The sequence below is a fragment of the Camelus bactrianus genome, chromosome 15 (assembly GCF_048773025.1).
Source record: "Camelus bactrianus isolate YW-2024 breed Bactrian camel chromosome 15, ASM4877302v1, whole genome shotgun sequence".
NCBI lineage: Eukaryota > Metazoa > Chordata > Mammalia > Artiodactyla > Camelidae > Camelus > Camelus bactrianus.
Genome location: NC_133553.1, coordinates 51,888,829 through 51,900,913, shown reverse-complemented (window position 1 = coordinate 51,900,913; position 12,085 = coordinate 51,888,829). Strand labels below are relative to the sequence as shown.

The following is a 12,085-nucleotide window of genomic DNA, read 5'->3' as shown; positions in this document are numbered from 1 at the left end:
ACTGGGGTGAGGGAAGGAAGAGTGGCAAGATATAAAGGGTAGATGATTAAGAAGTATGGACTACTATGTATAAAATAAATTATACAGCACAGGGAATATACCCAATATTCTATAACAACTGTAAGTGAAGTATAATTTTTTTAAATGGAGTATAACCTTTGAAAATTGGGAATCCCTATGTTATACACCTGAAACTTACATAATATTATAACTTAACTATACTTCAATTAAAAATTAAGAACCCCATCAGTATTGGCCTTTCATCTTCAAAAATCAAACATGTGACCTTCTATTTGTAGAGGAGGAAACTTTTTACCTCCCTGCTACTAGCCATGTTATGGGCCTTCACAACTTAAGCAGAGTCACGCCTTGATTAACAGTCCTGCAGTCCTGCAGACTGCCCCTATTATGAGATTTAAGAGCCAAGCTTGGTTTTGTTTTGTTTGTTTTGTTTTAATGAGAAATGTATAGTTAACTTAAAATTTTAACAAGTTTCCATTTGCCCACTTACAATTTTATCATTTTTGCTTCACACAGCCTCTTATAAATCCAAGTGGTAGTTTTTTGTTTTTTGTGTGTGCTTGGTGGGAAACTTAACTAAACTAGGTACTAATGAGTTGTAGCCACATTTGCTGGGACGTTTTGCTGTTAAAACTGCTTTGATGATATCAGAAATCTATCGGTGTGCTAAGAGAGGGGGAAAATGTTGCCCTAGAGCAATTAAAACAGAATTTTTAAAAGTGTCTTGTCGGTTCACCGATATTACTTTAAAGCCCATTTCACTTCCCATATATGTATTGCATGTGTGCAGGCACACCCCTGGGACAGCTATATCCTAATTAAAACAAAAGAACATTGTTTTCCAGATCCCAAATATTTATTTTAGGGTGGAAAGGCAATTAGGATAGGAGCTTTAGTTTTTGATAGCTTGTTCATCTGATAACTTTTAACCACTCAAATCTATAATTGTAGTTAGTTCCAAATATGGATCATAGGCAGAAGTCTTCAAAGAAGAGAAGCTATCATGTAAGTATTTCTGTAGGTAGGCATTTACAAATATAGCTATTTATATTCATTAATTCCTTAGTGAGTGAATTTTTTAATTACACCCCAGCTATGTATCAGACACTGATTTAGAATCTATGAATGAAAAAAAACCATATTTCTTTAGTGCAGTGGCTAAAAGAGAATGATGCAGGGTCATGGCAGAATTTTCTTTTAAAACAAGAGAGGCTTGAACATGTTTTATAGGTTAAGGGGTCTCAGTTTGTTTAAAAAAACATTAGATTAAAGATTTGGAGATCAAAGTGATAATTTATATAGTAAGATTTCACATAAGCCAGAGGGAGATGGAATTAACCTTAAATAAACAAACTTTTTTCCTTTGAGAAGAAGAGAGATGACGGGGTAGATGTGAAAAAGTTTATAGTTTGAGTATTAGAAACTGAGAGAAAGAGAGCCTAGAAGACTTCCTGTTTTTACTTAAGAAGTCGGAGGTAAAATCTTGCTAAGAAGGAAACTGAAGTGAGAGTTGGTAGGAGAAACTTGGTTTGGAATGGTTGTTGTGGGAAACAGGAACTAGTGAAAGATTTACGAAGCAATCCTGGGGGCCTCGTGGCGGCTGGAAGTAGTATAGTTTGTACGGTCACATGGTAGCTTTTTCCCAGTGTGGCTTCAGTTTCTCTGTATTGGGGAGCAGAGGGAATATGGTTAGACTGATTCTGGGGATTGTCAGAGCAGGTACAGAAGAATTGAGTTTGATAAAATAAAATAGCATAAGTGATGGGTCTGTGGAATTCCATCAGACAGAAAAAGAAGTGAGAAAGGAAGGGAGGGACCTGATAGACTAGAAGGCAGGAGGAGTCAGGGCCCGAGGTCTCAGTGATGGTAACGATCAGGTGCAGTGGCAGTCAGGGAGAGCAGACTCTGGAAGGAGAGGAAGTAGTATATGTTGGAATTTAAGGACAGAAAAACATGAGTCTGAAAGTGGTGCAGAAGGGCTATGAGAATACTAACCTGCCTTCGAGACTTTGTGGTGGGTGTGACAAAGATGTGGAAGAATGAGAAAATTCTATTTTATAAGTTGGTTGAGGAAGTAGTTTTCTTGGGAGGATCAGGCTTCCGTGAGTACAAGAGGTGGAGAGAGTGTCCTGTAAAGTGTTCTAGAGGAAGGAGAGTTGGTTTATGATAGAATAGGGGTTCCTGAGCACTTTATGGAAAGGTTTTGGTGGGAGTTAAAATTTACTTTATCATCCTAAGCTTGATTTTTCTCCTGTTAACCTCAGACCACTGTGTTACATTTCCCTAAACAAGTTAGGGAAATGAAGAATGTATTTTTATTTCTGAGAGATTTGGAAACCATGATTCATTTTTTTCATTTGTTTACCACTGGAAAATGCTTAAGCTAGATGATTTTACTTAATTTTCAAATATTCCAGGCATCCTAAGGGAGAGGGGAAGATGGAATTGCTTATCAGTGATTAAGTTCCCCCTTTCATTTTATCTTTTCTCTTATAGTAAGGTTGTAGTTGTAAGACTTGAACTTTCATTTTTTTCCCACTTAGCACGCATGGCCTGATGCCTCGTACCTACATATCTACGTGGGTTAGGTTTATGCTTCCCAAAGTGGGTGACCAGGCACCCATACTTGTGGTGTAATTTAGTGAATTGTAGTTCATGTTTGATTGTGATTACATTATCCAGTTTTAACTCAACCAATTCTCAGAAATTGGCCAAGTGGCTTAAAAAGATTTCTGCAAAAAATAATGTTTTATGCGGATAATACTAAAAGTACAAGTAAAAGTGAACCAATAAAATAATCATAGAGCTGCACTCCAATTCTTACCAGATTGCCATGTCATGTGATAAAAAATGCTGACCACCCAATCCGAGCTGACAAGTAGTTCAGAAGAATCAAGAAAAGTATTTAAAAATATGGTTCACCTTTACTAAAGTTAACAGTGAGCCTTGGTGTTAGTTTGTAGTGTGTGGTGAGATATTAGGTAATGAAAATATCATAATCAGCAAGGTGTTCTAATCTAAGCATCCAGAACATGAAGATAAACCCTGTGATTTTTTTCATCAGTATTTGTCTAATGATGCTCAATCCATTATTTTTATAAAATTTGCTAAACACAATGATAAATGCTTAGAGCTTTTAAGTTTTCTTATTTAGTAGTGAAAAGACAAAAAATTAACATACCATTGAGGAAATGTATGTTCTTGCTGCCACAGTAAAACTGGCTGAAATAACATGGGGACAAAGTAAAATGCATTTCTTATTAGCAAATATTATTGAAAGAAACATAGAAAACGTTGCTAAAGAGTTAAAAGAAAGGAGTAAAAATATAACCTTGGAGATAGGAAGTATGGTGTACTACAGTGGAAGAAGATATGTAATATTTATAACATGTCTCAGCTTAGGGTATTTGTTAACAAAGATTCTGTTTCAGTAAGAAAATGGGTAGTTACTTTTCTGAGAGCTACTGAAGGAAATACATACCAGAAAAGATATATTTGAAACAGTAATGACTTACTTAATAGAATAATGTTTATTTGGAAAAGCTATGTAATAACACTGACTACTTAGAGTGGCTTACTTTTCTGTAAATGTAAGGAAATGAAGATAACATCATAAATGAAGTGAGTTTAGTTCATCATCAATCGTCAGGCTAATACAGGAGAGTATGTTGAAACCAGAATTGCATGAAGTAATATAGTTGTGAATAATTTTATAAAAACATGACCTTTAAAATTTGTAGTCTTTGTAGTACTTTATAATGGGGTGAGAGTGACCGTGGTTCTTGTTTATACATCCAGCAGTTTGCTGTTTATGTTGTGACAACTTAAAAAGAGTCCTTGAACTTAGAGGTGAATTACGTATTTTTCTTTTGCGAAGATACAACTGTTCCAATTTCCTTAACTTTTGTTTCCCGTAGTAATGAATAGCTATGAGTAGTATGAAACCTAGTACATATTTCCTAAAATTCTGTTGATTTAAGGTAAAAATAACATTTTAACTGAGTGAAAAAGAAACTGCTTTCTGAAAGAAACTTTGCTATGGGGACATGATTTTGAAAACATGCTGGAAAATATTTTTATTGTTATGTGATTTTTCTGGCCAAAAACAGTGTTGTATCACCTGGAAAAACTCTCATATTGACACACTTAAATTACTTGGAAACAGTTTCCTTAGATTTAAAGGCATTTAATAAAAATGTGAAAAGGCTAAACTTTCTAATTACCTTATAAACTGATTGATATCAGGAAAAACAGAAGTTTACCAGATGAATTTTGATAACAATTTTGCATAATTACGAGATAGGATAAGTTAGTATCCTGATTAGTTCAGCTAAGCCACAGTCTACTCTTCCTGTTTGAGTCTATGTGTTCTTTGTAAGATATTTTTTCAATTGCATCAGACTTTATAACTAAAGTATCAAAGTAGACTGGACCTAGAACCAAATCCTGGAATTATCGTATCACGATGAATTAATGAAGCTTAGTCACCTCGCTCTTATTAAAAATTGGTAGTGTTTTTAGTAAAATTGAAAAGGGTTTTTTATACCTTTAATAAATAAATGAAATCATTTAAAATATAATTCTTACTTCATTTTAGCTTATTCTTTTAACTTTGTGTATTTAGTACAAATAATGTTAATAGTATACATATATAATTTATATTTACATAAATATCCAATATCAAGGTTACATACTCAATGACTTTTCACTAACTGGTTGTACATTCAGAACATTTGGAAATCACTAGATTAGGTGGTGCCTAGGATTTGTATATTGTTTACAGTTTATAAAATGCTTTTGCAGGTTTGTGCTAACTTGAACCTCACCAACAATCTTTTGATGCAGAGAAGTGTCAATTTTGTCCATTTTACAGATGAGTCATAGTCATTTCGTAGAAGAGGAGCTCAAGGTCAGAGCATTTAAAAAACTTGCTCAGGGTCACACAACTAGTTAATGGTGGCTCGTCAACTCCAGCTCAGGTCTTTTTACTGGGTAGTGCTCTCTCCATTCATTCTATTCATTGCTGTTCTTGATTTAAGTTTTTGATTTCCTGCCCTAATCTGTCTCTGTTTATTCTTCCGAGTCCTCAGAAAGTAGCTTTTCGTATTTTGTCCAAGTTTCTAGTTGTAATTAGTGAGAGAGAGACTGTACAAGTAAAATCAGAAACACTGGGAACAAAAGGATAGAACCAGAAAGACAATATATTAGTGATGAAAATCCATTGTAGTAGATGGCCCAGAATACATTTGATGTGGAAAGCCATGCAGAAGAACCATAGAAATAAAAAATCCAGGCAGATGTATCATTTGAATATTGGCATGAGGGCAGGCTAGAGATGAATGGTTGTGGAAAATATAGATATGTATGTATGTATAGGCATGTGTGATGTGCATGTAGTTCTGTGCTTTAGTAAACTTGGCATTAACAGGCATAATGAATTAAGAATTATAGGACTTACTTTGATCATTGTTTTGATTTTAATATAACTTCATATAACGTGGCCTTCTGTTTTGATTGTAACATACAACAAAATTAACAAAACGGAAGACTTTTATATAGAAATGAAAAGTTAAAGGTTGCTTGTCTGCTAATAGTCTAGAGGTAAGCTGGGTTTAACATACTAACTTGAAAATGATTGGGTCAAAAAAGTGAATCAAAAGTATGGTATGGTTTTAGACATCATTTTCTACGTTACGATCAGTGCCATAATGTAGGAAAAGAGATTTATTTAACAAATTAAAATCTGGTTTTAACAGGTTTTCATGGAAGTTATGTTTTATGTATAGCTTCTGGGCTTTTTCATATTATAAATTCAAGGCATGGCTTGATCTTCTCTCAGCCTAGTGGCAACACATCTGGAAATACCATGCATCACTAAAACTTGCATAGAAATTTTGCGTACTTTGAAATATTGCATGTATGATTGTACAACTCCTTTAGTATTCCCTGGCGTATTAAACTAAGATGGAGCTGATGGGTGTATTATTGTCTGTGTTAATAATCCACAGATGGAAGACTCCCTCAGTTCAAATGAATACAGTTCTTACCTCTAATTGTTCATTGGGTCAGTGATCTATTGTGCTCACAGGAGGAAAATGAAAACGGTGCAGTTAAAATTAGAACCAGTAACTGGAGTTACTATACCCTTCCCCTTTTGTTTTAATTATAAAGTGGGAAGATCTTCTGAAACTTACGATAGTTGCAGTGATTTAGAAGATGCTGAAGAATTATTTTGGGCTTGTCTCATTTTAAAGAACCCCAGACTTGGGGTCAAATCATTTGGATTCTAGTGTCAGCTCTGTTCATGTACAGTGCCAGCACAGGCAAGTCAGTTCAGTTTCCCATAGCAAATGTGTCCTGGTCTGTTTTGGCTTGATCACAGATGATTAAGCTTCTATATAACATATTAGCACAAAGAAACAAATGGTTTCTTTAGTTTTAAAGATAGGGCTACAATGGTGTAGTCAGAATACCTCGAAAGGCTTGTCCACACCGCAGTAGGCTGTGGGGCAGCTTGAGGAGCTGGTGAGTCAGTGTGCTCTGCCAAACTGGTCAAGCTGAGCAGCATTAAGGATCCTTTAGCCCCAAATGATCAGCTCTCCTCTGGGTTGCACAGCCATCCTATTTCTTCCGGTTGGTTTTAAACAAGGATGTGCAGAATGAAGAGATTTCAGTTTAACAAGATGTGTATTATACTCCACCTGAATATAAATAAAAATTCTTTTAACCAGTCTCACTGTAACCCGCCCACTCTAGTTTTGTCATTTGCTCTGTCAGTCTCATCTGTCTATGTTCATGGCATGCTCAGTGTTTGTAGCTGATGGGCTACTTTCTAGTATGTCAGCATACTTCTGTCTCTACCAGCTGAGTTGTGTGCTTACCTAGAATCAGTTACGCTCATTCCCAAAACTTTAATTACATTTGTGTGTACCCAGTGACATGAGGAGCAATTATTTTTCCTGATCTCACTGGGTAAGAGGGCTTCCTTACATGTAATAGTTGAACATGGGCAACCTGCTTGTTGAAATTGAACCTGCTTACTTCTTTGGAAAACTGGGGGTTTGCAGTTTGAGCGTGCTCTCTGTATGGTTTCCTATGAATCCCTCCAATGTTTCCTTTATCTGTGTTTTCTCATCTTAGAAGTGAGAATGATGATTCTTCCTTTAAGTTTACAGAAAAGAGTTAAATTTAAGCAGTATATGGGTATGAAAACAGTAGAAATAAATGTGCTATATATTATAGATGAAATAGTCTTATTATTTATAATGGGGAGTCTGTATAACCCATGGTAATTTAAAGAAATACTCTTTTTAGACTCAGGTTTTATGTACAGAATCAGGTAACTTTCTTTTCTAATTTGGCATTTTAAAACACTATGGTTTGAGGAGTTTCCCAGACTCTGAATAAACTAAACTAAACTTAAACCAATAAGTTTAAACTAAAATGTAGGATGATGGATTTAACCTCAGTGGTTTGGGAGATGTTGATGTTAGAGAATTAGTATGTCGCAGGCCCTGTGGGATATTGCAGTTTAAAGGACCCTAAACTTGGAGTCAGACCAACTGGTCTGATATCAGTTGGGATCTTGATAGTACTTATCTTTGCTGCTCTGATCCAGATCTGTTTAATCATTGGTGTATTTCACAGGGATTTATAAAAGATTTCTTGGACTAATAAAAGGCAAAAAAGGCATTAAATTTGATTTGCATAAAAACCACTAGCTGTTTTTAGTACTCTCAGTTTTCATGGATGTTAACTTCTTTAGTTAACAGTCTTCATTTTGGAAAATGAAACCACTATCTTATGATTCTTAATTAATTGTGTGTGAGTTACCCTTTAATTGGTAATTAGCTTTTGTCAGCGGTGTACATACACATGCACATGCATGTTTTGGAGTCATATGCACTTGAATTTGAATCCTGGTCTACGATGTACTAGATGTGTGACCTTTGGAAAGTTACTTAAACCTCTGTTTTATTATCTCTGTAAGAGCATGATAATATATACCTTATAGGGTTATTGAAGATAAAAAGAGGATGTGTGTGAAGTAATATAGGCATATGGGATTGTAGGCACTTGATAAATATTCCTTTTCTCTCTGGTTCAGTTTTAAAATTTCGTTCTATATTATGGATAAAAAGAGCAAAAATTATGTAAGCTACACATTTATTCACTTGATGTGGTAGGTCTGGAGACCATTTGCAATGAGAGTAAGAGGGAAGTAACATTTACTGCTGTGAGTTTCTATCATTTCTAAAGTTAGATCCTTCGTTTCCTAAGTCCCAACTTATGTCACCGGATTTTTAGAATTTGAACATTCAGTTTTATATGGCCCTGGGTACTGACTTGGAATGTATGGCCAGAAATTGGAGAGGAACCAGATGAAGGCTGTAAAAAGGATAAAGTTTATTGTGGTCATCTTGGTCCAAGTAATTGTCTTTCAAAAGTAGTCTAAGTAAACATCACTTCTCTTGTACTACACAGAGATGGGGGGGAAGAAAACGACATGTACCTTAATGTACTGATATATCTCTCTGGTTAAAATATTTGTATCGTCTTTCTTTTGTTTGTTTCTCAGCCTCTATTCCATCCCTTACCCACCTTTGTCGATTGGAAATTCGGTCCAGTCTAAAACCAGAACAACTGCAATCTGACAGTTTTATCTGTCAGTTGCCACTTCCCAGAAGCCTACATGATTATTTGCTCTATGCAGAGGTTCTGAGGATGAATGAAGTTCCAGAACTGGCAGTTATTCAAGATGGAAAAATCAGCGAAGCTACTTAACGCAGCTCATGTCTTACCCTGAAAACCAAGATAAGGAGCCATGGAGTACAAATTCTTCATGATTTTATGGTCACAAAAGATGGTTTTTGTTTGTCTGATTGGTTAGGTGTTAGAGGGCAGTAATTTAATGCAAATGTTTACAACTGGGCTTCCAGGTAAAAAAGTATTGTAAACCTCACTCATGTTACTTTATTGTAGTTTCATCACCAGTACCCTTTATGTTGTAATACTCATTTACGTAACCATTTTCTGCTTTATTCTGTTACAGAACTGTGATGCTACTTCTAGTGCTAAACGTGGCATATTTCCACCTATAGTTCTGTGTTTACCTAGGGCTAGAGTTTAGAATGGAATGCATAAATCTTCACTGGAAGTATACACACAGTGGGGTTGAATCTATTATTATTTTATTTGAGGTTGAATATCTTTTATATTTATAAAAGAACTATCTTATATTCCATTCTCTTAATTCAGTCTCTTTTATCAAGAATTGATATTCATTGGCTTTTCACGGTAAACTCAGGGGAGAATTCTTTTTTAAAAGACTATAGTAAATGAATCATTTTGCTGTTTTTTTTTTTTTTTCCAGTTCCTCGATAACTCTCTGGCTAAAAAAGACTCCCATTTCTGCAAAGGCAAGAAAAGATCTAAATTCAAAGATATGTTCAGTTGAAAGAAACTTAGGTTGGTATTGAGATAAATAAGCATTTTACCACACTTACAGTGCTAATTAGGAGACAGAGAGACATTTCTGTGGTACCATCTTTAAATAAAGAAAGGTATGTATTCCTGTGTCACTCAGTATCAAATAAAACATTGAAGCTCCATTCAGCCTCTAAATCAGAGGGCAGCTTTGATCCTATGAAGCAATGATTGCTAGTTCTGTTAATATTATAGTGTATTTCCTTTTTGCTATCTAGATAGGTTATCAAATAGTCCATGAAATTTAAACCCTGGAATCCTAGGTTAGTGAGACATTGCCTCATTGGTGTTAAAATTACTCAATCTGAATCTAGAGTCAGAGAGGACTAAACACTCAAGTGAGCTTTGATAAAAGTCTGTGGGCACTAGCCTTGAGAGAAAGGTAGTGAAAGCAGGCAACTAGAGATGGAGTCCAAAGCAGGGGAAAGTATTCTGTCCTTTTAAGAGCCGGTGGCTTAAAATAGATGGAAGTGGGTCAGCCATATTTATCTCTGATAGGCTTTTCCTGTTTGATGAAAGCAGTGATGACGGCGTACCATTTGATAGAGACATTGTTAATGTCCAGGGGGTTGACTGAACTTAACTCAGATTAGAGCTGTAGTTGCTGCCTTTGGGGCGGAGATAGAGTTTGAATATGGGTATACAAGTAGAAATAAGGGTAGATATCGAAAAACAGGTGGAAATTCTGATAGTTAATAAAGAAATTCTAAAAAAGTATATGCTATATGATATTTTTAAAACATTGTCTGTTTCTTTGTTTTTCCAAACCCCAAGTCTCTGATTTTAACATAACCAGTTTTTTGTTAGGGTCCAATGTACATAGAATGTTTACATTTAAGGGTGAATCTTTTTGTGTTTTCATGTTCAAATAAGTAATAAAAATTCAACTATTCGTAACTTATCATTAAGCTCTTATTTTTAAAAATCTGAAAATAAATATTTTAGAGACACTGAAAATCCTTAGTATTTAAAACATAAATGATTTTACTTACTGTATACATTGGACTATTAGACTATTTTATAATAAAGTATTTATGATTTTTATGACTAATGGCAAGGAGTCAGTGAGAAATCTAATCGAAAAGCATCTAAAGGTAAGTAAGTTATAGTTGCAGCTTCTGATCAAAATGATGCATCTGGTTAGCATGAACTTTAAGCTTTTGCCCTGTGTGTACCATGTTGCTTTAATACTCTTAAAGTCACAAGGAACCTAATGAAGAACCCTCATACAGTAATTCTCTGATGATAGTACATATTACCAGAGCAGGACACAAATCAGTTTTAATAACAGTTGCCAAAATTTTACCCTTCCTTGATCTGATGTTGTCCTTCAAGTGTATTTCCTGTGGATCCTTCCTGTCATAGGACATCTTTCTGTGATCATTTGATGTAATAGTGGTAACCTGAACATTGTTTTTTATTTTTTTAATTGAATTGTAATTGATTTACAATGTTGTATTAGTTTCAGGTATATAGCAAAATGATTCAGTTATACATAAATATATATATATTATATATATAATTTCTTTATTAACTATATATAATATATACATATATATGTATTCTTTTTCATATTCTTTTCTGTTAGAGGTTATCAAAATATTGAATATAATTCCCTGTGCTATACAGTAGGTCTTTGTTGTTTATCTGTTATATATAGTAGTTTGTATCTGTTAATCCAAACTCTTAATTTATCCCTCTCCCCTCTTTCCCCTTTGGTAACCATAAGTTTGTTTTCTGTGTCTGTGAGTTTCTTTCTCTTTTGTAAATAAGTTCATTTGTAATCATTTTTTTTAGATTCCGCATTTAAGTAATATCATATTTGTTTTTCTCTGTCTGACTTACTTTACTTAGTATGATAATCTCTAGGTCCATCCATGTTGCTGCACATGGTATTATTTTTTCTTTTTTATGGCTGAGTAGTATTCCATTGTATATATATCACATTTTCTTTATCCATTCATCTGTGGATGTACATGCTACTATGAACATTGAGGTACATGTATCTTTTCGAATTAGAGTTTTCATCTTTTCCAAATATATGCCCAGAAATGGGATTGCTGGATCATATGGTAACTCTATTTTTAGTTTTTCAGGGAACCTCCATGCTGTTTTCTGTAGTGGCTGCACCAGTTTACGTTCCCACCAACAGTGTAGGAGGTTCCCTTTTCCCTACACCCTCTCCAGCATTTATTATTTGTGGACTTTTTAATTGATGGCTGTTCTGACTGGTGTGAGTTGATACCTCATTGTTGTTTTGATTTGCATTTCTCTAATAATTAGTGATGTTGAGCATCTTTTCATGTGCCTGTTGGCCATTAGTATGTCTTCTTTGGAGAAATGTCTATTTAGGTCTTTGGCCCATTTTTTTGATTAGGTTGTTTGTTTTTTTGATATTGAGCTATATGAGCTGTTCGTATATTTTGGAAATTAATCCCTTGTTGATTACATGATTTCTAAATATTTTGTCCCATCATTTGTAAATATTTTCTCCCATTCTGTAGGTTGTCTTTTCATTTAAACATCGTGTCTTTGTTTCTCTCTCTCTTTTGCCCAAGTAGCAAATGTCCTGATATGC

At 34.6% G+C, this 12,085-nt stretch overlaps 1 protein-coding gene across 2 annotated transcripts in view; it reads left to right on the top strand.

Annotated features, from left to right (window-relative positions):
- ASB3 (ankyrin repeat and SOCS box containing 3) overlaps positions 1-10,408 on the top strand; it is an 83,450-nt gene extending 73,042 nt beyond the window's left edge. For both annotated transcript variants that reach the window (XM_010951855.3, XM_074341136.1), the window contains one exon: positions 8,600-10,408. In XM_010951855.3, coding sequence (XP_010950157.1) covers positions 8,600-8,805 — 206 coding nt within the window. In that variant the 3' untranslated portion in view covers positions 8,806-10,408. The remainder of the gene's footprint in view (positions 1-8,599) is intronic.
- Positions 10,409-12,085: the final 1,677 nt, after the last annotated feature.